Raw genomic sequence first — 27,516 nt, 5'->3', positions numbered from 1 at the left:
TTGTAACTGCTTCCCAATGTTGCCATATGTTGGTTTATACAGACCTGCTGGAGACTCTTCCTCCTAGGCATGGCAGTTAGCACAACAAGTTTTTTGAGCCTACGTAAAACATACCCAACAATGGCTGATTGAAGGGAGCTGTGGAAATCGGGTCTGGTTAAGAAATAATTCCAGAAAGCAGAAAGACTTTGCGAGTGCAAAGGAAGATTCACATAATTCTCAATATTACCATTATGTGGTATTACTCTGAGCAGTAATGTTATAAATGTCTCAAAAGTATATCTGGGTCACCCGCAGAACCACAATGAAGAGGAAATCCCAGGACTGCCAGTCCAGATTGCCAGACAACAGTGCCGTGAAGCAGCAGCAGTTGCCCGCCTACCGGCTACAGCTCTCAGCCAACAAAATCCTCTCCGGCTTTTTTGCCACAGGCGTGTTCTGCCTTGGAGTGGGCGTCATCCTTCTGTTGTCTGCAAAGACCATCAAGGAAGTAGAGGTGTGTCCCATCTCACTTTTTGGATGCAATTTCTAAGAATTTTCAGCTTTCGGACTATAAAGAGTGGTCAGTTTGAGAACCCAGCCCCCCAACAGGGAAGCAGATGAGACTGGATCATCCCTTTTTCAGCTGGCAGGTGCAGATGGTGAAAGAGCCTCTATGTGGTGGCTTTGTTCATCCCTTCTCCCTCTTGAGGACAATTACTCTCACACTGGTCAGTTCAGCCACCTTTGTTTACAGGGGCCTGGCAAAGTCGGTAGCTTTTTATGCTGGCAGAGTACCGAGCAAGTGACTGGTAGAGGCGGGAGGAGAGGCAAGACCAAATGACTGCCAGGGACCCGTGAATCATATCGATAAAAAGAGCGAAGAGCCAAAGATATAGGTCTTAATTTTGCCCCACTTTCAAGTATTGTGTCTTTCCCTTTGCAAATAAATTCCGTCTGAGATCATCGCTTTAATCCGGGAAAGGCAAGAACACAAATCTTTCTGGCCTCTGAAGGATACTTAGCAAAATAAACCAAGTTCTACTCAGAGTGAGAAAAGTGGAAGTTGAGCAGTGAACCCCTCAGTTACAAGCCTTTTGCCGATTTGACAACAAGCTGTTGGAGGATGAGAAGCCCAGTAGCTGGTCTGGGGAGGGGGAGCTCAGATCTGGTCTGAGGCCATGCCGCATTTGGTCTAATAAATTAAGTACATGTTTCATGTAAATCAGCTCAGCAGGTTATGCGACATCCCAGACCGTATGACCTCCACTCTGAAGGCAGCCATGGAAAGCTCATGTATTCCCTCTCCCCGCATAGGCGAGTGGCAAAATTACCATGAAGGCCAAGTCTGTCAACCCTGATTTAACGTTCATGAGTGTCTGAAGGTGCTCAGAGTCCTTCTGGGTGTGTAGATGAGTAAGGTTTGTAAGAGTTGAACTCCATCCTCAATGACCTAACGATAGAGTAAGTAAGGTAGTGTGTGCTAAGAACAGAGAGCTCAGCCACGGCTGGCTTGTTTGCCATATCCACAACCCCTTCCTTGCACGTCGCCAGTGCATAATAGGCACACACTTACTCAAAGAATGGATTATGGCAAATAGCGAGGACTTCAAAGAAGAAAATTGCATTTTAGGTCCCACTCCTCCTACCAACACACACTGCTCTCTTGCCTTTCCACTGAAATGTTCTGTACCCCACCCCCCAGCTCCTGGCAGGTGCCCCTAAGTCCTCTTGAGTCCTCCAGGGTGGTAATGTAAACCACCAGGCCCCACCAAGTGAAAAAGGCAAAAATGGCAGGAGGGAAGTAAACTTGCCTTGTTGAAGGCGATAGCAAAGTAATTGGCTTACAAGGTTGATATTCATTTCCATAAAGTTCATCCTGTTTACTGTTCTACTTTCTCCTTCACCAACCCCTTTCTTTCTGGTTCTTCTCCTCCCCTTCCCATGTCCTTCCAGCTTCCTCCCTTCTGGGCACCCATCCCCACCCTCTTTGAAGTGCAGCCTCCATTAAGAGACAGCAATTGCTGAATGATGTCACCTTAGGGATGCTAGGAGAACCTCACTCCATGGTTGGCCAAGGCCACTCTGCAAACAGCTTTCAACAGAATGATTTTATCATGATGTTAAGGGGATTTTCCAATTGACTTTTCTTTTAAGCCACTTCAGAGAGGACCGTTTCTAACACTTTGCTTTTATACAGGAAAATCAGAAACCACCCATAGAGACCGATCCTCTTTTGCAATGGAAGTGTTTTGTTGTAATGGGTGGTAAGGTGAATGTACTTAGATGCTTATATTTACTTAAATCATTCTATAAGTGTGCAGCAAGACTTGAACGGTTATTTTAAAAAATACTGATGCCTTTTCTGTTAGTGACACTGCATTCTAATTTTTTAAAAGCATTGAAGAACAGGGCTGTACCTAATTGAGACCTGTCAATAGCACACTGAACTGTGACTGAGGAAACGGGTGCTCGTTCAGCCAGTCTCTGATCCTGAGTTCCAGGATGTATCAGGATGTATAAGATGTATCCCAGGCCAGTGTGGTCAACACACACCTAGTAGAAGAGCTCGGAGCTGGCTTTCCTCTTCTCACTTAGCCCTGGGGCACACCGAGAATGTGCCCTTTTTGCAGTTTACTTTAAGCAAGAATGATAATTCCTGCCTTTCCAAAATTCTGTGAGGACCAGACTATGATCTTTGCTGTCATTTTAGAGCTATAGGTTTGAGCAGCAAAAGTAGACAGTAGATCAAAGGCATGTTTCCCTCATAACATGTTTAGAGCTAGAAAGCACCTTGGATATCATCTACTCAAAAATTACTTGATCATGAAAGACATTTTTTTCTAATTCGGCATTGATAGAACTCTCTCAAGAATCCATGGATTGGTGTGTATACTACTAAAATGACCTCACAAATCAATTAATTGCTAGCCAAAATGATGCTGATGAACAAAATGTGGGCCCTGGAACTCAGGATCAGAGACTGGCTGAACTAGCACCCGTTTCCTCAGTCACAGTTCAGTGTGCTATTGGTAGGTCTCAATTAGGTACAGCCCTGTTCTTCAATGCTTTTAAAAAATTAGAATGCAGTGTCACTAACAGAAAAGGCATCAGTATTTTTTAAAAAAACAGTTCAAGGGTTTCCCTGGTGGCGCAGTGGTTGAGAGTCCGCCTGCCGATGCAGGGGACACCGGTTCGTGGCCCGGTCCGGGAAGATCCCACATGCCGCGGAGCGGCTAGGCCCGTGAGCCATGGCCACTGAGCCTGCGCGTCTGGAGCCTGTGCTCCGCAACGGGAGAGGTCACAATAGTGAGAGGCCCGCGTACTGAAAAAAAAAAAAAAAAAAAAAAAAAAAGTTCAAGTCTTGCTGCATACTTAAAGAATGATTTAAGTAAATATAAGCATCTAAGTACAATTAAGTAGCCTTTTGGCTAATCTTTAATGTAGTATCCACACTTTACCTCTTTGACTTCCAAACACCCAGTGGCTTTGCAAGCATTGAAACTTCCTTCTTTCTTTCTTGTTGCTCTTCTCTCCCAAAGAATCTAAAATCCCATTGGCAATTTACTGAAGAGAAAGCCAGTCCCTTGCTTCCCTGTTCCTTTCCCATTCCCAGACTTTTCTAATGACTCGTCAACACAGTGAGGAAAAAGCAGCAGCGACCAGCAGGACCTCACAACCACCGCTGGGAGCCTGAGATGAGTGTTTCCTGGAGCGGAAGGGAAATGCACAGCCTCGTGGCCTCTCTCTGAGCCCCCCTTCCCCACTCTCCTTCCAGCTCCATCTTCACATAACTGAGTCCTTGAGCCAGAGCTCACAGGATTTGCCCATTTGGGACCCACTACCCTTTTTTAAAGAGTCCACTTATACCATTTTGCACAGAACTTAACTTTAAAAAACAATATAACAACATTTTAAAAACAATTGCTTCACATACATAGATAACTCTACATTTTGGAAACATTTTTTTTTCTATGTTTGGTCATTTTTAAAAACTTCCTCTAGATACCATGTAGAATAATTCACTAGTATAAATATTTTCCATACAATAAAATGGAAAAACAGTGAAGTGACTTTCCCATAATGCTGATTAGACTCAGGCTGCAGGCCCAGTTCTCATGAGTCACTGACTAATATTTTCCTAGTGGTAACTTTTTATGATGGAGGCATAAGGCTTCATCACAGCAGGTTACATAAATATGTAGTAGAAACCCTGAACTCCAAGTAAGTGGCAAAATGCAGCTGGGTCCCAAAATGAAAGGCTGTAAGGAGACCCACTCGTCCCACACATCCGCAGAGCTGACCTTGGTTCATGTCCCAGATAGCACGCCCTTGACCTAGAAAGCTTGGAGACTTTGATGGACTCAGGACTTTAATTTTAAGATATGTACTCACATCCCTTTTTAATTAATAATTATTATTTTCCCTGCCTGACAGATTAATTACACAGAAAAATGTGCAAATTGTGCAAAACTGCGGGAAAATGCTGCTAATTTTGACAAAGAATGCAACTGTTCTATTCCCTTTGTCCTTCCAGAGACAATGAAGGTAAGTGAGATTCAAGGGCCTTCAATTGGCTATACGCTGCTCTCCTCCTATTTAACATGTGGCAGTAAATTCATGATCTCCACCAAATGCTTTCCAAAACTGAAAATACAAGAAATAACGCAGGGTGGGAATGGGGGGTGGGGATCTTATAAAGTATTGAGTTCATGTTCGACTTTCTGCCCCCACCCCCTTTTTTTTCTTTGGAATTTCATTCTTCTCCTTATGTCTAAATTTCTGGATGCTTTACCCACCCAGCTTTGTAACAATTCTTAACATCAGTCAAACAGGTTCTATGCCAAATGTCAACACAGGAGGGGACCATAGAAATTACTGAATCTAACCACTCATTTTACAGTGAGATTAATGGGTTGAGAGGTTAAGTGACTTGGCCAAGGTCACACAGTGAGTTAGTGTCAAAGGTCACATACCTGGGACACTCCTTGTGTCCTCCCCTCCTAGTCATTCTACACATGCAGTTGCCTAATCCCTAAGGCGACTCGGCCTGGCTGTCAGGCACTGTGAGAAATGCCAAAGAAATATTAAGAGACATCCCTGCTTTGGGGCTGATTAAAGTCTCGTGTTAGTCCAGGTCCTCTGAGAAGCAGATGCCAAGACAGGATTAGACATGCCAGAGATTTACTGGGGGAACTGCCTGCGAGGGAAAATATGGAGGAAGCTGGAGAAGGCTGGGAGAGCTGTCAGACCACAGCACAGCTCTGACCCCTGGGAAGGAGACAGAAGCAGAGTAGGAAGGAAGGAGGGACAGAGGGAGAGGAGGGTAGAGAGATGGGGAGGAGGGAAGAAAGGTCTTAGACTGCAGAGTATTCTTAAGAAAGTTTCAGCAACCCCAACAGAGAGTCCTTACCTCAGTATCCCTGTTGCTCAGCCATTGTCTGGGAGCAGCAATGGGAAGCATGGCCTTGGTGCAAACATAGGATGACCTCAGAGCACAGCAGCCGCGCCCACCCCTCGATTACGCTCCCTGCAGTAGGAGATCAAGAGGCACCTTTTCAGGGCCACCACAGTCTTACTAGGTAGCAAAGACTTGATCAAATGAAAATGTATTTCAAGACTTCCCTGGTGGCGCAGTGGTTAAGAATCCGCCTGCCAATGCAGGGGACACAGGTTCAATCCCTGGTCTGGGAAGATCCCACATGCCACGGAGCAACTAAGCCCATGCGCCACAACTACTAAGCCTGTGCTGTAGAGCCCGCGAGCCACAACTACTGAAGCCCTTGAGCCTAGATCCCGTGCTCCACAACAAGAGAAGCCACCGCAATGAGACACCCACGCACCACAACGAAGAGTAGCCCCCGCTCGCCACAACTAGAGAAAGCCCATGCAAGCAACAAAGTCACAATGCAGCCAAATAAATAAATTTATAAAAAAAGAAAATGTATTTCCTGAAACTTTTCAAAGGTCCTGTCCTGTCCTCTGGACTCCGCACCTCTCCCATAGCACCTCCTCCCTAACCTGATCCGTCTCCCCTCCTTCCCCTGCATAGATGACTCTGCATGTGATGTTTCACGTGCAGGCAGGCCTTCTCTTGAGCTTCTCACTGAACATCCCATCCTCAAGGCCTTGCTTCCTCCCCATACCAGACTCATCGTCATCTCCTGAAAAACCCTCCTTACTTCCCTTTCTGGGAAAGATCCCATCACTGAGACTCAAGATTTTCCTCCTTGACTTTACCCTGCCCACTCCTTTCTCATCCAGACCTCTGATGTATGATTACTGTTCTGCAATCCCTATCTCTCCCAACCACTTTCTCACTCCATTTTCTTGGCATCACCCCAGTTCAGTCCCTCCTGATCTAGCATCACAGCAACCTTAACTGCACATCTAGCCTTTGGCTTCTCCTACTTTTAGCCAACTGTTATTTGCCAAATCAGCAGACCACACCCTGTCCCCCAAAATGTGCCCTCTTTCAGATTACTTTTCAACACCTGAGGCCCAGCCACCTTTTCATCTTTATCTTTGCAGGAGACCTTGTACTCCTGCCAAACTGCCCAACTTGCTTTTCCATGATGCAACTCTTTATGCTCCTGCTGTTCTTTTGCCTAGAAAGTCTCCCCTCTCACTCCCACCTGTAAGATCTCACTTGTTTTAAGCCACTAATATCCAAACACTTCCTTGAGCCTCCTTTTAGCTCATGTCTCCAGCAAGAATTTGCCCACATTTGTATCCTGAGAGCGCTGTTTCAACTCTTCTTATGGACTTACAATCGCCCATATAATATCCTGTAGACTCATTTCCTCTATTCACAGGAAGCTCCCTGAGGAAAGGGACCATGCTTTACATGCCACACCACACAACTACACGTCCAGACGTATCTGCACCACATATTCAACCTTCCCACCTGTTACCACAGGTGAACCACCCATGCTCTCATCTGAAGGCTCACCTTTCCACTTGTGTGATAGATGCTAGCCTTTCTTGCCTTTATAAGGGCTTAACTCAGCAGTTGTCATCTCTCTATATCATCAAATTTTCTCTCTACTGGATCATTCCCATCAGCACACAAACATTATTTGACCTATCTTTTAAAAAACAAAAACAAGCACTCTTCTGTTCTCCCAAATTTCCCTGCCCGCTATCTGCCTATTTCTTTCCTCGCATTAGCAGGGAAACTCCTCAGAGGAGTCATCTCTCTTGGGTATTTCCAATTCCTCTCTTCTCATTCTCAAAGACCCACCCATGGCCCTAACACTCAGTGAAATTGCGAGGTTACCAATGACTTCCTTGTGGATAAATCCAGTGCTCCGTCCTCAGTGCCTTGTCACACACTGGACACAGGCAATCACTCCCTCCTCCTTGACATGCTTTCTTCTCTTGGCTTCCAGGAGACCTTACTGTCTTGGTTTTCCTCCTTGCCCTCTGGCTGCCCTTCTTTTTTTTTTTTTTTTAATTAATTTATTTATTTTTGGCTGCGTTGGGTCTTCGTTGCTGCTCACTGGCTTTCTTTAGCTGTGGCGAGTGGGGGCTTCTCGTTGCAGAGCATGGGCTCTAGGCGTGCGGGCTTCAGTAGTTGTGGCATGTGGGCTCAGTAGTTGTGGCTCGTGGGCTCTAGAGCACAGGCTCAGTAGTTGTGGAGCATGGGCTTAGTTGCTCCGTGGCATGTGGTATCTTCCCGGACCAGGGCTCAAACCCATGTGCCCTGCACTGGCAGGCAGATTCTTAAGCACTGTGCCACTTGGGAAGTCCCCTGACTGCCCTTCTTTGGTTCCTTTGCTGTTCCTCCTATTTTCTCCAAACTATTTTTCTTCTTTTTTTTTTTTTTTTTTTTTTTGCGGTACACTGGCCTCTCACTGTCGTGGCCTCTCCCGATGTGGAGCACAGGCTCCGGACGCGCAGGCTCAGCGGCCATGGCTCACAGGCCCAGCCGCTCCGCGGCATGTGGGATCTTCCCGGACCGAGGCAAGAACCCGCATCCCCCACATCTGCAGGCAGACTCCCAACCACTGCGCCACCAGGGAAGCCCTCTCCAAACTCTTTATGTGGAGATCTGCAGGGCTTTAGTCACGGCCTTCAGTCTTCATCTCCACTCCGTATGCACTCACCTCCTTGGAAACATCATCTACCTCCTAGGTTTAAATGCTATCGATTACCAATTCTCTGTTTTCTACCTCAGCTTAATGTTTCTAAAAACCAAACTAATATCCACTTCTTCCCCTTACTTACTCTACGCCCATCCCCAGAAAAACCCTATTCCACCTGCAGACGATCTCAGTTGAAAAGAACTCTGTCCTTCTGGTGCTCAGGCTAAAAGCCCAGGGGTCATTCTTGACTCCTTTCGTTCTTTCACACCTTGCATCCAATCCATCCTATTGGTTCTACATTCAAAATATATCCAGAGTCTGCTCACCTCTGCCCACCTCTGCTGCTACTACCCAGCTCCATGCCACCCTCACCTCTCACCTGGATTTCTACAGTAGCCTCCTATCAGGTCTCCCTGTTGTATCCATGTCTCAATAGAGCAGCCAGAGTGAACATTTTAAAGTATAAGTCATATCATGTTATTCCTTTGTTCAAAAATCCCTGCAATGGCTTCTCTTTCTACTCAGTGAAAAAGCCTAAGTCCTTACAAGGCCTATGTGATCTGGATTCTTACTTCCTCCTAACTTCCTCTCTCCATTCTCTTCCCCACCCCCTCTCTGCCCACACCGGCCCCCTCATTCCTCAGACAAGTCAGGCATTCGCTTCTTCTCTGTACCTGACATCCACTCGGCTAACTCCCCTGCTGCCTTCAGGTCCGGTTTGGCTCAGCCATCACCTACTCAGGCCTACACTAGCCATCCTATTTCATACTTCATCCTGTCTGCTCACCTCACACCTGCACTCCTGATTCTTATTACCTTACTGTAATTTCCATTTTTTCCATAGTACTTATCACCTTCCAACTTACTATATAAATTAACAGTTTTTATATGTATTGTTTATTGTCTGTCTCTCACTATTGTATCCCAAGCACCTATAACTATGCCTGACACCTGTAGTTGCCCAATTAATGTTTATTGAATGAACATAAGAATCTTTGCTTCCTTCACAGGGGCATAGCACACTATATTTTACGTGGTAGATGCTTAGACAATGTTTGCCGAAATTTTAAATGAATGGAAAAAAAGATAAAGTGATAAATTATATTTCTTTATGCTCTAGGAAGCTTTGGTTTTATGTGTCCCTTTCCTATTTCCCCCTTGATCCCAGATGAAAGCATGTTGGCATCAGTAATATTCTGAATACATCTGTATCTCTAATCATTTTTGTAAGTCTGATGTAAATTATGAGAAAATTACTGAGTAGTACTTGAGTTGTAAGTGATATCTATATAAAGTCCCATGAGGGAAGTTTTATATCTGTGCTCTTTTGTTAAAGGTCAAAATTCTAGTTCTCTACAATTGTGTACTTTCTTGCCTTCCTCAACTCACCATGCTGCCCCCCGAAAGTAAAAGTTAGTGTTGCTTTTTCTTTTTTCTTTAAACATTAGATATTTATTTTCTTACAATTCTAGAAATCGGAAGTCTGAAATCAAGGTGTCAGCAGGATTGGTTCCTTCTTGGGAGGCACAGGGTGCTTAAAATTTTGAAGAAAAAAAAATCCTAAAGATAAAACCTTAAAGGGCTTCAAGTTCCCATCTGTCTGTGTCCTTTGAAATCCTAAAGGCAAATAAGTGTTACCAGCTGCTAACCATTCCTTTGAGGCAAAGGCTTTCTCATAAAAATCTAACCAAACTACTCAGGGCAAGCACAGAGCCTTCTGCCCACAAGTTCACACACATTACACACGCTAGATGACAGACCCACGCAAGGCTCTCTGCCTTAAACTAGGAATCCTGCACCAAGTACCATGGAAGAAAAGAAACACTATAAAGTGCATTGTGCCTCTAGGACTAATCAAAAGATGATGATCTTGGAGGGCTTGTAAAATCTTGGACAAAGAATTATTGAAAACAGTTTATTAAAACACTTCTGTCCCCAGCATGTGAGTGTTCTCTATTTATTTTGTCATGTTTATATGAGTATATACCTTTGGGTAAGTAGAATGCTCTTTTTAGCTTCCAAGAAAATGTATGGTAAGTTCCATTCCATGGATTTCATATTTTCTGTAGTCATGGGTCATCAGTAGAGGTTCCCTCCTTTAGTGAGGAAATATAATCTGTCATTCCTGCTATGCCTGGCTTGTTCACCTTCACATCCGTGCTCTCTGTTTACGATGTTTCAGCCCGCCTCTTAGGGCCCAGCTTCTCCCTTTCTCAGTGTTCCAGAGGCTTTTCTTTTACCAGGGACTGAGCTCTTCAGCCTTTGTTGTTTTCTGTAACTGGTCACACTTACCATGACCTTTATTTTCAGCCTAACCTGGGTACCAGCTCCCATCTTCCATACTCATCCTCTTAAAGGTCCTTAGGGCGAGGCCAAATTTGCATAGCATAAAAGAATCAGTTGACTCAGGGAACTGTAAAGTAATACTTTTGTATTTCTAGCACTGAACATAGCACCTGACATATGGGAGGCACTTAATAAAATTTAGGCCTTCATATTTTTAGATGCATACCTTCATTATTTTGGAGGTAGGTAGAATATTAATTATAAATAGCTACCTTGGACATCTACATTTGCATCATATGTGCTGTTAGTAAAATCTGTATCAAGCCCACTTGGAGAAGTTCTAGGGGGCTTCCCTGGTGGCGCAGTGGTTAAGAATCCGCCTGCCAATGCAGGGGCACGGGTTTGAGCCATGGTCTGGGAAGATCCCACAAGCCACGGAGCAACTAAGCCCGTGTGCCACAACTACTGAGCCTGTGCTCTAGAGCCCGTGAACCACAACTACTGAGCCCACATGCCACAACTACTGAAGCCCACACTCCTAGAGCCCGTGCTCTGCAACAAGAGAAGCCACCACAATGAGAAGGCTGCGCACCACTACGAAGAGTAGCCCCCGCTCGCCACAACTAGAGAAAAGCCCTCACGCAATAATGAAGACCCAATGCAGACAAAAATAAATAAATACAAATTAAAAAAAAAAAAAAAAAGGAGAAGTTCTAGGGCCTTGGTATTTCACCATGAATGTAGAAGCACAATGGTAGCCTGTGATTGGGCAGCCTCATTCGGCAAAATCCGTGAAAACGCCCATCTCTCATGGCCACAAGGCTACTTATTGCTAAGGTGAAAACCACCTTTCTTCTAGATCAGTGAACTATTCCATCTTTTTGTCCATAACAAATGGCTCACCATTTCTTAACCAAGTATAATATGCCACAGTACTGTGCTAGATCCTAGTGATAAAAAGACAACACCGGAGCTGGACACCAAGGAGCTGGGCTTGTGTCTTTCACATGGGCAATTGTGAACATGCGCCTAAACATGCTCAGTGGCTCCAATTTTAAATTGTGTTTCATGGATTTGCTTTGAGACCATGTGAATTTGATGCTTACCACAACTCCTAGGCAAAGGATCTTTCCTAGTATTGCTGGGAAATATTTGTGAAATCAGATTTTATATATTGAGAATACAAAGGCTAGTTATAAAATTTTTTCAAGGCAGGAATGTGGTAGCCCTTACAAAGACATTAAAAATAAGTTATGTAGTCATTTTAATAATTCTGTATAGACTAGGATTTTCCAATACTGATTTTTAAAAATAATTTCTTGGGTTTCTATCTGATATAAAGAAACTTTCAGTTCACATCAATATTTTTTGGTACTACTTCTTATATTTTAAAACTCCTGTCCGTGTTTATTAATATTTCAGTTTATTTTTCTCTTTTCTTACATCTTGCTGTTCTCCTCTACAGGGTAATATTTATATGTACTACAAATTGTATGGCTTCTATCAGAACCTCTATCGATATATTCTATCCAGAAGTAATAGCCAACTGGTGGGTACAGATGTAAAGGTAAGGCTTTATTTAACTTGGTATAATACTCTTTTTTTTTTTTTTTTAAGCCAGATGGATCTTTCAGTCTAAAAGACAGTATGGAAAATAAACTCTAAAGCTAAGTTTTTACAAGACAGAAATGCTCATTTCATTCTTGCATGAACTGAAGGGGCTGAGTATTCAGGATAACTGCTGCTTTCCCTCTTCAGAGCAGGAATGTGAATCTTGTCCAATTAGATGTTTAGCCTTTCATGCACCAACCATTTTTTTATTTGACAGCATTTTATATTAAAACCAGATACATATTGGACTGCCCAGGTCTTGGTAATAATGAATGTGTCAGAAGGGCAAATCTTCAAGTACCTTTCAACCACAATTCAGGATTTATGTTTCTCTTAATAAAGTTGATGGCATACTGGAGCTTCTTCAAACAGTAGAGTTTTTTGCTTCTTTGAATGACTGACACATCGATTAGATTTCAACATTATTTTCTCATACTTAATTTCTGTAGTTATCTTTAAAGTTGCCTATTTTAGTTGATGGATGTACCAACCATTTTGATAGTAACCTTGAGTGATTGGTTTCAGCCTAGCTCACTCTATATCCACCATTGTCCTTTTTATAACTGGGGGCTTCAATCAGCCTAGTTTAAGGAAACTGGGCTCTACTTGATTGAATAAAAGCCTTTGGTTTAATGAATATTCTTTCAGACCTAAGATTACAAAATTTAACTCTTGGTAAATGATATTCAGCATGCTGGCAAGAAAAGATAGAAGGAAACCTTTTCTATACTGGCATTATATAAAAGGGATAACCAAATGGTTTTTAGCAGCCACTCTTTTTAAAATGTATTCTTGTAGTTAGGTGGGTGGATTTCCCTGTGATAAGTCATCCAACTGTAGAATCACAATTTATATACTTTTTAGAATATAAGTTACACTCCAATAAGAAAAAGCTTTTAAAAATATATTCCATTGTGGGCTTAGTGTGGTATTTAGCACAGCAAGCAAAGTAAAATTTCTTCCTGCAGACATATTTGGTATGCTATGTACTGTTAATGAGGAAAGAAACTACACACACGTGCACGTACACACATACATATCTCCAAAACACAAAAATTGTCTAGTCTAGGTCAGCCAGCCGCCTGGGAACAGCAGGTAGCAGCCCATAATCTCGATCTGTGCCAGTGGAGCAGCATGGGTTGATTTACACTGCCAGTATTTTCACTTCCAGCATTTTAAGAGATTTTACCAAAAACACTTCTTCCTGTATCATTTCTCATCCAGGATGTTAGAAACTGTGCTCCATTCAAAACCTCCCACAATGGGATCCCCATCGCTCCTTGTGGTGCTATTGCCAATAGCATGTTCAATGGTAGGTGTCTTTTCCTATCTCCATCATCTTCCGTTTCATGAGTGTGTAACAATCTAAATATCCAGAAGATTACTCCTGTAGCTGAGTGGCAGTTTATTTTTTTTAACATCTTTATTGGAGTATAATTGCTTTATAGTGTTGTGTTAGTTTCTCCTGTAAAACAAAGTGAATCAGCTATATGCATACATATATCCCCATATCCCCTCTGTCTTGCATCTTCCTCCCACCCTCCCTATCCCACCCCTCTACGTGGTCGCAAAGCACGAGCTGAACTCCCTGCGACAGGCAGCTGCTTCCCATTAGCTATTTTACATTTGGTAGTATATATATGTCAATGCTACTCTCTCACTTCGTCCCAGCTTACCCTTCCCCCTCCCCATATCCTCAAGTCCATTACCTATGTCTGTGTCTTTATTCCTGTCCTGCCCCTAGGGTCATCAGAGCCTTTTTTTTTTTTTTAGATTCCATATATATGTGTTAGCATACGGATTTGTTTTTCTCTTTCTGACTTACTTCACTCTGTATGACAGACTCTAGGTCCAACTCACTACAGATAACTCAATTTCGTTTCTATTTATGGCTGAGTAATATTCCATTGTATATATGTGCCACATCTTCTTTATCCATTCATCTGTTGATGGACACTTAGGTTGCTTCCATGTCCTGGCCATTATAAATAGTGCTGCAGTGAACATTGTGGTACATGACTCTTTTTGAATTATGGTTTTCTCAGGGTATATGCCCAGGAGTGGGATTGCTGGGTCACATGGTAGCTCTATTTTTAGTTTTTTAAGGAGTCTCCATACTGTTCTCCATAGTGGCTGTACTGATTTACATTGCCACCAACAGTGCAAGAGGGTCCCTTTTCTCCACACCCTCTCCAGCATTTATTGTTTGTAGATTTCTTGATGATGGCCATTCTGACCGGTGTGAGGTGTTACCTCATTGTAGTTTTGATTTGCATTTCTCTAATGATTAGTGATGTTGAGCATCCTTTCATGTGTTTGTTGGCAATCTGTATATCTTCTTTGGAGAAATGTCTGTTTAGGTCTTCTGCCCATTTTTGGATTGGGTTGTTTGCTTTTTTTGATATTAAACTACATGAGCTGCTTATATATTTTGGAGATTAATCCTTTGTCAGTTGCTTCGTTTGCAAATACTTTCTCCCATTCTGAGGGTTGTCTTTTCATCTTATTTATGGTTTCCTTTGCTGTTCAAAAGCTTTTAAGTTTCATAGTTTGCATTTGTTTTTATTTCCATTTCTCTAGGAGGTGGGTCAAAAAGGATCTTGCTGTGATTTATGTCATAGAGTCTTCTGCCTATATTTTCCTCTAAGAGTTTTATAGTGCTTGTCCTTACATTTAGGTCTCTAATCCATTTTGAGTTTATTTTTGTGTATGGTGTTACGGAGTGTTCTAATTTCATTCTTTTACATGTAGCTGTCCAGTTTACCCAGCACCACTTATTGAAGAGACTGTCTTTTCTCCATTGTATATTCTTGCCTCCTTTGTCAAAGATAAGGTGACCATATGTGCGTGGGTTTATCTCTGGGCTTTCCATCCTGTGCCATTGATCTATATTTCTGTTTTTGTGCCAGTACCATACTGTCTTGATTACTATAGCTTTGTAGTATACCCTGAAGTCTGAGAGCCTGATTCCTCCAGATCCATTTTTCTTTCTCAAGATTGCTTTGGCTATTTGGGGTCCTTTATGTTTCCATACAAATTTTGAAATTTTTTGTTCTAATTCTGTGGAAAATGCCATTGGTAGTTTGATAGGGATTGCATTGAATCTGTAGATTGCTTTGGGTAGTAGAGTCATTTTCACACTGTTGATTCTTCCAATCCAAGAACATGGTATATCTCTCCATCTATTTATGTCATCTTTAATTTCTTTCATCAGTGTCTTAGAGTTTTCTGCATACAGGTCTTTTGTCTCCTTAGGTAGGTTTATTCCTAGGTATTTTATTCGTTTTGTTGCAATGGTAAATGGGAGTGTGTCCTTAATTTCCCTTACAGATTTTTCATCCTTAGTGTATAGGAATGCAAGAGATTTCTGTGCATTAATTTTGTATCCTGCTACTCTACCAGATTCATTGATTAGCTCTAGTAGTTTTCTGGTAGCTTCTTTAGGATTCTCTATGTATAGTATCATGTCACCTGCAAACAGTGACAGTTTTACTTTTTCTTTTCCGATTTGGATTTCTTTTATTTCTTTTTCTTCTCTGATTGCTGTGGCTAAAACTTCCAAAACTATTGTTGAATAATAGTGGTGAGAGTGGGCAACCTTGTCTTGTTCCTGATCTTAGTGGAAATGGTTTCAGTTTTTCACCACTGAGAACGACGTTGGCTGTGGGTTTGTCATATATGGCCTTTATTATGTTGAGGTAGGTTCCCTCTATGCCCACTTTCTGGAGAGTTTTTATCATAAATTGGTGTTGAATTTCCTCAAAAGCTTTTTCTGCATCTATTGAGGTGATCATAAGGTTTTCCTTCTTCAATTTGTTAATATGGTGTATCACATTGATTGATTTGCGTATATTGAAGAATCCTTGCATTCCTGGGATAAACCCCACTTGATCATGGTGTATGATCCTTTTGTTGTGCTGTTGGATTCTGTTTGCTAGTATTTTGCTGAGGATTTTTGCATCTATGTTCATCAGAGATATTGGCCTGTAGTTTTCTTTTTTTGTGACATCTTTGTCTGGTTTTGGTATCAGGGTGATGGTGGCCACATAGAATGAGTTTAGGTGTGTTCCTCCCTCTGCTGTATTTTGCAAGAGTTTGAGAAGGATAGGTCTTAGCTCTTCTCTAAATGTTTGATAGAATTTGCCTGTGAAGCCATCTGGTCCTGGGCTTTGGTTTGTTGGAAGATTTTTAATCACAGTTTCAATTTCAGTGCTTCTGATTGATCTGTTTATATTTTCTATTTCTTCCTGGCTCAGTCTAAGAAGGTTGTGCTTTTCAAAGAATTTGTCCTTTTCTTCCAGGTTATCCATTTTAATTGGCATATAGTTGCTTGTAGTAATGTCTCATGATCCTTTGTATTTCTGCAGTGTCAGTTGTTACTTCCCCTTTTTCATTTCCACTTCTGTTGATTTGAGTCTTCTCCCTTTTTTGCTTGATGAGTCTGGCTAATGAGTCTCCCTAGGCGGGAGGGGGAGTGACGTTCAAGTGTAGGACGGGGCCTCTGCTTAGGACCTGCGGGAAAGGGTAGCTGCAGCACTTGAAAAGGAGGGCCTCTGGCGTGTGGCGTTGCGGAGTTTGGAGGTAGGGCCCTGGGTGGGGGTGTAGAGGCGAGGCTTTGGCTCTGCGCTGCAGGAAGGAGGCTCTGAGGGCAGAGGATTAGGCCCAGGAGCCCAATAGGCTCCCAGGTGCCTAAGTGGACAGGGAATGCGCTGGCCGCATTTGCTTCCGTTCCTTCACGCTCCTCCCCACCGTCTCCCCCAGGGTCTCCCGCATCGCTGCTGGACCCCTAATCGTGGGTGGGTCCCACTGGGTGTAGGATGAATGGCAGTTTTTAAAATACTGTTCGTATACATTATCCACTGATTTATGATATTTCATTTGCAAATAAGTTCTCCCTTACCAGAGATTTGAAGTAGTTAGGAAACATGAGTCAAATGGAGTCTAAGAGTATTTTTCAATAAATGGGGCCTCCCCAATAAAGATGTTAAAAAAAAATAATAATTGGGGCCTTAGCAAGAAAAAGAATAGTCTTCTGATTCCAGCATCTATGCCATGTAGGCATGTGGAGAGTCTTCAAACCCTGCTTTTTAAGCTGTGTCTGGTTGTGCACTTCCAAGTGTGGCAAAAAATGCTTACTTGAATCTAACACAGTTTTTAATTTCCCTACAGACACCATTATTCTTTCTTACAACCTTAATTCATCTATCCATATCAAAGTACCAATGATAAGGAGTGGAATTACATGGTGGACAGACAAGTATGTCAAGTTTCAGAATCCAAGTTTCCAAAATCTTTCTAGTGCATTTGCAGGTAAGATCCATACATTAGCTCGATATTCTCCTCTCTTTATAGAAACTTTGGTTTTGATGTGTGGGGGCATGTTTATGATTCCGCCTTGTTTACTTCTTTGCTGACTAGCTTTTGGTTTTAATATTTCCTACCTGTGGGCACCTCCATCACATATCTTTCAGAAACATGAAATGATTGGTACCCCAGTTCCTTCTAGTTTACCATTAGGAAAAGGCAATGTTTTAAGAAACTTGTTCCTTCATCTATAATTATGTGATCATTAATTTACTGTTCAAACTAGTGCACTTTTGAGAGTGAAAGGGGTCCCTAGAATAACTAAAGTTATATATTAATTCGAAAGTTTTATTTATTGATCAGTAAATTGACATTACCATATTGATGGGCATATAAAAGAATTCTATTACAAACTATTTTAAAAATGCAATTATTTCAAAAATTAAAATAATATATCTGTGTACATTAAACCAACTTAAAAAATACTTTAAATATTATCTAAATGCTAAAAGATAACATAAACAGAATAATTATTCTGGATACAGAGTCACACACTTTAATCAGTTTCGGTCTTCATTTCATGCGCCTGTATTTTTCTAATGAAAAATTTGGGTTTTTGTATTTTTAAAAATATTTTGTTAAAATATTTTTAATTTTTTCACAAAATTGTCTGCACTCTTTTTTTGAAGTGCATTTTGTGGTTAATCAGTTTCAGATTGTTGCACCTTTAATTGATTCTTCTCTTTTGAACATAACTTTTTTTTAACTGAGAAAATATCTAGGACTTCCCTGGTGGTGCAGTGGTTAAGAATCCACCTGCCAGTGCAAGGGACACAGGTTCTATCCCTGGTCCAGGAGGATCCCACGTGCCGTGGAGCAGCTAGGCCCGTGCGCCACAATTACTGAGCCTGCACTCTAGAGCCCACGAGCCACAACTACTGAGCCCATGTGCTGCAACTGCTGAGGCCCACACACCTGGAGCCCAAATATTTTTATAGGCAAGGTCTTTTTTTGACTTCACAATTTTTCTATCTATGATTTTTTTGAATGTTTTACTAAATTTAGATGCTATGAAATCTTAGATTTCCTGGATATCATTTAATTCTCATCAAGAAGAAAATTTTATCCAATTAAAATAGGAGCTCCATCAAAATAGTTTTCACATAAATTGAGATATTTCAAAGCACAACTATAGAATTTAAAAATTAAATCTTGTACACATTTTGAACTCTCATTATATAATATGTTCAATTGTTCCCTTGCTTATAGGGGTAAATTTCAATAGCTTCTTGTTTGCAAACTTGATTTTCAATAATTACAATTAACTATATCCTCAAAAACTAAGGTTTGTGGCATTCCATGTGTAGAATACTTTGTCTAAAACTTTACAACTATTTTGAATAAAATTCCACAAAAACTTAGAGGGCTTATTTACCAAGAAAAAGTTCAGGATCATTGTAGGACATATCATTTGGTATAGAAAACAGTTCTTTGAAGGCTCAGACATTTCTAAAATTTTGGTTGATGATTTGTAGCAAAGACAGACCACATGTACTCTCATGCTAAAGCATTTCTTTAACATCTTTATCATTGTAAAAATTTTGCAGTTCATTTCCTCTGTGAATATATGAAAATATTTAAACTTGCACAACTACAACTCTTTTTTTGATTAACAAAATGTTGTAGCTTGTTTGGATACAGTTGTTAATTATATATGTTTCACAACCAATTTTAAGCCCATTTCTCCATAAATTTCTCCATTTACTAAGAAAATATCTTTACTCTGATGTTGTGCTCCACCAAATTTGCATTTATGTTGTCACTATAAAACCAAAATATTTACACTTGATTGTTGAATTTTTTAACTGAATTTATAGTAATATTTATAATCATGTCAGTTTTATCTTCCAGTACTGAATATTGAAAAGCTTTGCCTTGATTCCATGAAGAATCAAATTAAAAAAAATCAAACCAATGTATTCAGATGGATGAATACATCTGAAGACATTGATTTAAAACTGCTTTCATTTAACTGTTTACGAGGTTCTTTTTGTGCTCATAGAGCCAAAACATTAAAGTTTTCCTTTGATTATAAAAAAAAAATTAGTAAAAAAGTGCAACTAGAAGGAAACTTATTTGATCTAAATGAAAAGTCATGCTCACATAATGGTATACAAGTGGACTTTCTGTAGCTCCTTGAGGCAAAGCACTGTCTTTGAATACACTCTTTTTTTTCCCACATCTTTATTGGAGTGTAATTGCTTTTAGAAATAAGTGCAAACTTTTGAAGTAGACTCTGATGTTCTTCAGCGATTTATGTCTTTTGATTTTTCCCATGGTCATTGGCATCATGATGGTTCCCCTGGTGGGGGGTATATGTCAACCAACATTGCAAGTATCACATTCATCAACTTTCTTTAGAAAAACTGTGCTTAATTTTTCATTAAACATGTATGTTCCTTGTTTTAGCTCTTCACAGCCAAAAGGATTTACTAGCAAATAAAAAACTGATACCAAACAATAAGGTAGTTATATTTTTACACCATATAATAAATAACACTGTTGCAAGAGAGTTCAAACTACTCTCAGAAAGACTGCTCAGCATCTATTTTTCACACTACATCTTGTGCCTATAACATAATCTGTAATATCCCACATTTCCCACCAGCCCCACTGACTTGCAGCCTGGCAGCTCCACATGTCTCACAGACCAAAACATAGGCTGTGGCCTAACGGGCTGTACTGTCAAACTGTGACAGGGGTCACAGGGATATGTTATGTTTTGCTATGAAGGGCCACTGGTTATCTTTCATTAATTAAAGTAAGCACTCTGTTCACTGTACATGGGTATCTCACTACCAGCTAAGACCATGGCTGAAAGGATGAAATTATATGTACATTATTTGCTTGGGGTAAGTGCTAAATCAGATGAGATAATGGACAACAGACATAAACTGGGACTGTCTTAGGCAAACTGGCATGTCTGGTCACTGTATCTGTAATTAAATTCCCAGTTTTTGAAAGGAACTTGGCAATATGCTATTGTTTTGTCTTACCATAACCACAAGCATATAACACAAAGCATCCTTGGCTTTCTCTTATCTCCTACTCCTACTCTTTCTTACTTCTATTGTAAGAGTTACCATGTTTTATTATAATTATCTATTTGAATACTTGTCATCCCCACTTTATGTGAACACCTTGAGGAAAGGGATTAGATCTCATGCTATATCCCTGGTGCTTGATATAAGTGAGCAATCAAGAAATACTTATTGTTAAGTGAATGATGAATACCAAGGACCCAGCTGAACTTGGAAAATGAGAGAAGTTGATGCTTCTTACACCATGCTTCTCATACTCTCTGGAGACATGGGATGGGGTAGGATTAGGGGTTGATACGGAAAGGCATGCTTGAACCTGCATTTTTCACTCCCTGGGTGACTTGGCTATCACTGGTCTATAGGACACATTGCCTTGAGCATGAGCTCTGGCTGAAGTAGAGAGAGGGTGAGGTCCCCATGCAGGTACCAAAGGCAATTTTGATTTCGATCAATATTCTTCTAGCAATAGCAATCGAATTCTTGGGAAGGGCCAACGTCGCCACAGTTTTTGGAGGGAAAGTTTCTCCAGCAAAGGATTATTTCCAGAGGAAGCATAAGTATACCAACATACTTCAGATTAATCCAGCCAAACTTAGCACATGCTTTTATAAGCACTATAGCCCATGCTTAGAAAATAAGACTGGGTTTCTTTGAGGAGAACATAGTCAGTTGTCAGAGGTGAGAAAGAATGGTTTCCTACAAATAGTAGAACCAGTTTTATGCAAGTAAAAAGTTCACTGGACAACTTCCTCTTGTTGATTATTTTAAAATTCAAAATGCTGTTTATTATCAGCTTCTGTCAGCTTTCATTGGAATCGCTCATCCCTTTATCAAGCATTGATTGAACACCTACCATGTGCCAGGCACTGGACTAAATGCCAGTGAAAAAATGATGAGGAAGACACTGAACTTAAGAGTCTGCTGTTGAGTGGGAGAGACAGTCATGCCCAGGGCGGTAAAGTGGGAAGTATGAGGATGAGAGTAAACTCAACAGACTTCACCCAGTGCTCCCAGCATTCCTACAGCACAACACCCAGACCTACCAGGCTTCCAGGTTTGCAACACCTCTGTTCTCCACCTTCTCCCTTCTACAAGTTCTTCTTCCTTGCTTCCAACTTCGAGCTCTTAGGTACAGGTCTGCAGGGAGTATCCATGCAACACGATCTTCTTGCACTTCCATAATTATTTCCTTAGAATATAGTCCTAGAAGGAGAATTTCTGGGCCAAAATGGATGCAAAATATATTCAATCTTTTTTAAAAAATATTTATTTATTTTGGCTGCGCCAGATCTTAGTTGTGGCACGCAGGATCTTCGTTGTGCCATGCGGGCTCTTCATTGCAGCATGCAGGACTCCTTAGTTGCGGCATGTGAACTTCTTAGTTGTGACGTGCATGAGGGATCTAGTTCCCTGACCAGAGATCGAACCCGGGCCCCCTGCATTGGCAGCGTGGAGTCTTACCCACTGGACCACCAGGGAAGTCCTCAATCTTTTGCTGCATGTTCCTAGATTGCCAAAAATGTGGTTAATCCACACATCTATCTGCTCTGTACAAGAGTTCCCATTTCCACTGCCTCATCAATGGTTGTCATTCTTTTTTTCTTTAAATATAAACCGATTTTTAGGTGAAATGGTATCTTGTTTTAATTTACTTTCTTTACCTTACTAATGATGTTAAAGAAAATAAACATTCCCCATGATGCTATCACCAAATACCACCACTATTATAATTTTGCTGTACCTATTTTTTCAATGCTTTATTATACATTTTATATATTTGAATACATAATATACATATGATATTCTGCTTTTTTTAACCCTATGACAGTATCATCAGCATTTCCCCCCACATTTCCTTAGAGTCCTTATAACCATTATTTTTTTTAATTAATTTATTTATTTATTTATTTTTGGCTGTTTGGGTCTTCGTTGCTGCGCGTGGGCTTTCTCTAGCTGTGGTGAGCAGGGTCTACTCTTCATTGTGGAGCACGGGCTCTAGGCGCGTGGGCTTCAGTAGTTGCGGCACGCAGGCTCAGCAGTTGTGGCTCGCGGCTCTAGAGCGCAGGCTCAGTAGTTGTGGCACACAGGCTTACTTGCTCCATGGCATGTGGGATCTTCCCAGACCAGGGCTTGAACCCGTGTTCCCTGAATTGGCAGGCGGATTCTTAACCACTGTGCCACCAGGGTAGCCCATAACCATTATTTTTAATGGTTGTGTACTCAGGTAGCTTACACACACATACTTTTAAAAAAAATTTTGTAATTTTGATTCCTCTTTCCTCAAGAATACGGAGGTTGTTTCATTCTCTACATTTTAAGAAAAACTAAAGGTGATAGATGATTTTACTCAACCACATCCATTGTTAACTTTCCACAGGAACCACAAAACCTCCGAACTGGCCTAAGCCTGCCTATGAACTAGATGAAGAGGATCCAGGAAACAATGGCTTCATCAATGACGACTTCATTGTGTGGATGAGGACAGCCGCATTTCCCACTTTCAAAAAACTGTACCGCCGACTCCATCGAATAGAGCATTTTACTGAAGGCTTGCCTGCTGGTAGTTATAGTTTCAACATAACCTACAGTATCCTTTTATTCCAGTTTTCTTTCTGGGGATGAAGGACAATCAGTGTCCATCTGGATACTAGTTGTTAACTATTTCATTCTATACCTTTCTATTCACCAGTCGAATCTGTATATATGTAAAAGAAATACATATTTATGTTATAGGCAGTACTGTCACTCCATCACCATATAGTGTGTCTCCACTTTATATATAATTAAATGTGTGTTGTTGTTGTTTTTAAAGGAACAACAGTCAATAGCAGTATCAGGTAAGTAGGTATGGATAAGGAGGGAAGGGCTATTTCTGTCCCTGAAGAAAGATTAAGTAACACTGGGCCTAGAGATCTAAAACAATGAGGAGAAGCCTGCCGTATAGGATGGGATGACATGGAGGACCCTGGAAATAAAGAGAGAGAGGTTTACTAAGAAGTAAATTTGAAATATGGTCTAAAAACAATGAAAACTGAGAGAGATTGTAGAACCTTTTATTTTAGACAAAAGTAGCATAGACCAAGGGAGCCCTGGAATCAAGGGCAGGTTACGTTCATCCAACCCACATGAGCCATGCTACAAGCTCTGCAGTGAGGATGCTGTGTTCTTTCTCTATTAGGTACGAAGCCAGCTAGCAGGAGCCAGTGCTTTGGTTATGGACATACGGTCCACATTAGGAGACATGCTTTAATATGAGATTCTGAAATGTTTTCACTTAATTTAAAAATACAAATGTAACTCTTGACTTAAGAACAAAAAGGACTTAACTTCAAAATGACACCAAACACTATCTTTTAAAAATTATATATTCAAACACAATTTATACTAACTCTGGTCTTCAGACTTAGTTTTGAAGTCCCTTTCTGATTCTCCCTGAGGCAGAATTCTCTCAGAGGCAGGTCTTTCCAGGACTTGTACACAGCTTTGAGACGTCAGCCTGATTAGGCATCAGCAACCCCGCAGCATCTCAGGGCTACCGGCTAGGAGTTTTTCACGGGGCCCCCCAGCCGGCTAGAGGATCTGTACACCAAACTGTCTACCTCCTTTGTTTCTTTACCTCTCAGGGAGCTTGACTGAGAGATTCTTGGGTCAGTGAATAACAACGTGTGTTTCAGTTCAACGCTCCATCTTTTCTTCTTTTCTGTCCTAGAGCAAAGCGCAAATGTCTCCACTCTGACAGGGGAGTGGGGACGTTCCTTGGGCAGAGATACCCCCACTGATGTGACACCATCTCTACCTCTCAACTTATTGCCTCCTTTTGTTTACTGACCAGGAATATGGTTTGCCTTCAGCCATTCCTTTAGCATGGTCCCTAATTCTAGTCTATGAAAAGGAAAACCAGAAATTGCTCTGTCTTGTACAGCATTGTATGTACAGATCAAAGAGTAAGCAATAGAATATTACCTTCTGAATAGGATTTCAGCAACCCCTCTCTCTCCCTCCTAGAAAATTTGAGATTGAAAATTGCTTGGCAATAGTCTGTCAAGTTGGACCTTCTGTTCCCATCAACTTTTTCTGTGATTGCCCTTACGAGTAAAGCAGTTATGGTAGCAATCAAGACACAGGAAAAAAGCCCATCATGTACTGCTGCCCTCATAATGCATTTCAGTGAGTTTAGGGTTGAGGAGAAGACAGAGTCCATGCTCCGAACAAAGGAGACACTATCTCTCTGCTTGAAACATGCCTTCCTTGGGCATCTTCGTTCACAGTCGTATTTTAATGCTGATAACTCTCAAATCTAAATCTTTAGCAAAAAACCTCAGTCCAGAGCTTGAGTCCTATGCTTGCACCACCTGTGTTGAACCCTTCCGTCCAGCCTCACTGCCTGACTAATATGCAAGGAGAACTAAGCCTGAGCTGCAGAAAATGCTACCACTTCTAAGGGAGAAAAGACCCACTGTGTGAGGAAAAGACCCTCTTAATGGAACAGTCAGGCAGCCGAGTTGAGATGGCGCCCAAGGACCTGGTGACAGTGAGGAATTTTGATGGAAAAGAAAGAGAACTAGCTTTCCTAACAAGTTTGTGCCTTTAAATAGTATGTTGCCAAGTGACTTGAGGCCTTTTAAGAGCTTTGCTGGGAAATGCTGTTGCTATGAGAAGCCTTTATTTGTTTATTAGTTTGGTTTACAAAAGGCACCAGATGTTTAAAAACCTCAGGCCACATGCATGATCAAAATGACATCATTCAAATGCTAACGATAGCAGAGCCAGTTTAAACACTTTCTCCCCAGCAGTGAGGGATGCTGGCCTTTTCAAATCTCAAATGAATGCACCACCTTTAGTTTTCCCACCAAAAACGTTTTGCCATCTATCTCACTACTTTTTTTGCTCTTCACTCCTCTTGAAGAATTTTCCAAGAGGTAGGAATTCATACCTTAGCCTATGAAGGACTTTAGCCTACCCTGGGTATTCTGATCCTTAAACGCAAATTTAGGTTTGCTGCAAAACCTATCTGTAGTCTTTTCATTTCCTTGGGTTTAGAAATTAACTATATTTGTTCACTAGTGAGTTGTCTGTAAGTCATTCAGATCTATCTGTGTCAGAATTTCTTTCATAGATTACAACTATTTAGAGGGAAGACTTGTTTTTACTTAATTTCATTCCAACAAAATACAACATACTGCTTGGTAAAGATTAGACTATATGAAATTGAATAGTCAACCATTTTTTACCAACAAAACCAGCAGTATTATACGGTTCAGGACTTCCCTGGCAGTCCAGTGGTTAGGCCTCTGTGCTTTCACCGCACGTTCGATCCCTGGTCAGAGAACTAAGATCCCATGTGATAAAAAGCACAGCCAAAAAAAAGAAAAAAAAATATATATATATATATATGTGTGTGTGTGTGTGTGTGTATATATATGTGTGTGTGTGTATATATATGTGCGTGTGTGTATATATATGTGTGTGTATATATGTGTGTGTGTGTATGTGTGTTTGTGTATATATGTGTGTGTGTGTATATATGTGTGTGTGTGTGTGTATATATGTGTGTGTGCGTGTGTGTATATATATATGTGTGTGTGTGTATATATATATGTGTGTGTGCGTGTGTGTGTGTATATATATATATATATATAATTCAACCTAATGTATTTAGGATATGTAGTGGTAGAGCTGAGAAGTGCTGAGACAGATCCTTAACAGGTTTTCTTTTCTTAGACTTTCCTGTAAACAGGTTCCAAGGAGAAAAAGCAGTTGTTCTTTCCACCCTGACATGGAGTGGAGGCAGTAGCCTTTTCTTAGGTCTCGCCTACATGGTGACAGGAGCTGTGACCTGGTTAGCCTTCTTTTCCATGTTGGCAGTTCACTTGAGGCTGAGAGAAAGGAAAATGTTCTTCCTCCATCAGTAAAGTCAGACTTTAAAAAGAAGAGCAGAAAACACAGAAATGGCCAGTGAAGTAATGGAGCCAAAGATCTCAAAATGACTGGGATGTTTCATCAAGGGGAACTGGACTGACTGACCAAGTTCAATCCCAGATAGATAAATAATGAGAGCTTCAGAGTGAAGAAGAAGAAAAAGAAGAAAAGGAGGAGGAGAAGGCATAATTAGGTATAGTAAAATGTCCTTGGAATGGGGAAGATAAATCATCCTTGAGCTCTAAACCAAGTCTCGGGAATTTATTTGAAGCCCTTGTGCCTGAAAGTGGGTGAATGCCTAGGAGGGTGGCATCACCAGACAAGAGTAAGTAAACCTGGGGCCCCAAGATTAGGCGAATCCTTTTAACCATCAATCAGGCTCAGACCATGAGTCCTCATTGGCTGGTTGAAATTACAGACTCACCAACAACAATTTTTGAACACTGAATTGAGCAATCAGGATGATTTTTGAAAATTGATTTATTCAATTATATATGAGTCAAAATGAAGTTTTCTCTACTAAGAATAAGCCGAGCAAAGGTTATGGCAGTGCCGTGAGCACCCAAAATACATCAATACACCAAAAAGAAAGTCCAGGAATTTCCCTAAATTTACCCATGTAGCCAAGAGGGAAGCACTGAAAATAACGGATTCTCTTGCAAACTGTACTTAGCATTTGAGGGCACAACACAATTCTAAAACTTACATTGGGATGATGTACTCTAGAATGCAGGTGATGACATGGACTTGTGATACTTGAATTATATGTGTCGAGGAAGCTTCTTAGGGTCCATCTTAAAAAGTTTTAATTCCTGCTAAAGGTCACTTTACAGGAGACTGAATGGCATACAACGTTGACCCTAGAACAACACAGGGGTTAGTGGCGCTGACCCCATGCAGTCAATAATCCGTCTATAACTTTACAGTTGGCCCTTAGTATCTGTGGTTCTACATCCACGGATTCAACCAACTGTGGATCATGTAGTGCTGTAGTAAGTATTTATTGAAAAAAATCCGTGTATAAGTAGACACTTGCAATTCAAACCCGTGTTGTTCAAGGATCAACTGTACTTGGTAAAGCTGCCAGGGCAAGAGACTCCATAGATCTGTATAACTAGATAACCAGAATATTATACTTTAAAAAACATGTTTATATTATTTTATTTTTTGAGGTGGGGAAAGCTTAACTCTGTGATGACTCTAACAGCAGAATTTTCATTGTTAAAGAG

The 27,516-nt window shown here is 41.0% G+C and overlaps 1 protein-coding gene across 1 annotated transcript in view; it reads left to right on the top strand.

Annotated features, from left to right (window-relative positions):
• LOC101284250 (cell cycle control protein 50C-like) overlaps positions 1-26,533 on the top strand; it is a 28,915-nt gene extending 2,382 nt beyond the window's left edge. The window contains exons 3-9 of the mRNA XM_033433321.2: positions 298-496; positions 4,417-4,527; positions 11,818-11,919; positions 13,188-13,275; positions 17,133-17,273; positions 22,746-22,955; positions 26,090-26,533. Of these exons, the coding sequence (XP_033289212.1) occupies positions 305-496; positions 4,417-4,527; positions 11,818-11,919; positions 13,188-13,275; positions 17,133-17,273; positions 22,746-22,955; positions 26,090-26,280 (1,035 nt within the window). The 5' untranslated portion in view covers positions 298-304 and the 3' untranslated portion in view covers positions 26,281-26,533. The remainder of the gene's footprint in view (positions 1-297; positions 497-4,416; positions 4,528-11,817; positions 11,920-13,187; positions 13,276-17,132; positions 17,274-22,745; positions 22,956-26,089) is intronic.
• Positions 26,534-27,516: the final 983 nt, after the last annotated feature.

This window comes from Orcinus orca, chromosome 5 (genome assembly GCF_937001465.1).
Source record: "Orcinus orca chromosome 5, mOrcOrc1.1, whole genome shotgun sequence".
Classification (NCBI taxonomy): domain Eukaryota; kingdom Metazoa; phylum Chordata; class Mammalia; order Artiodactyla; family Delphinidae; genus Orcinus; species Orcinus orca.
Note: the sequence above shows the minus strand (reverse complement) of the source record. Positions and strands in the feature narration are given on the sequence as shown.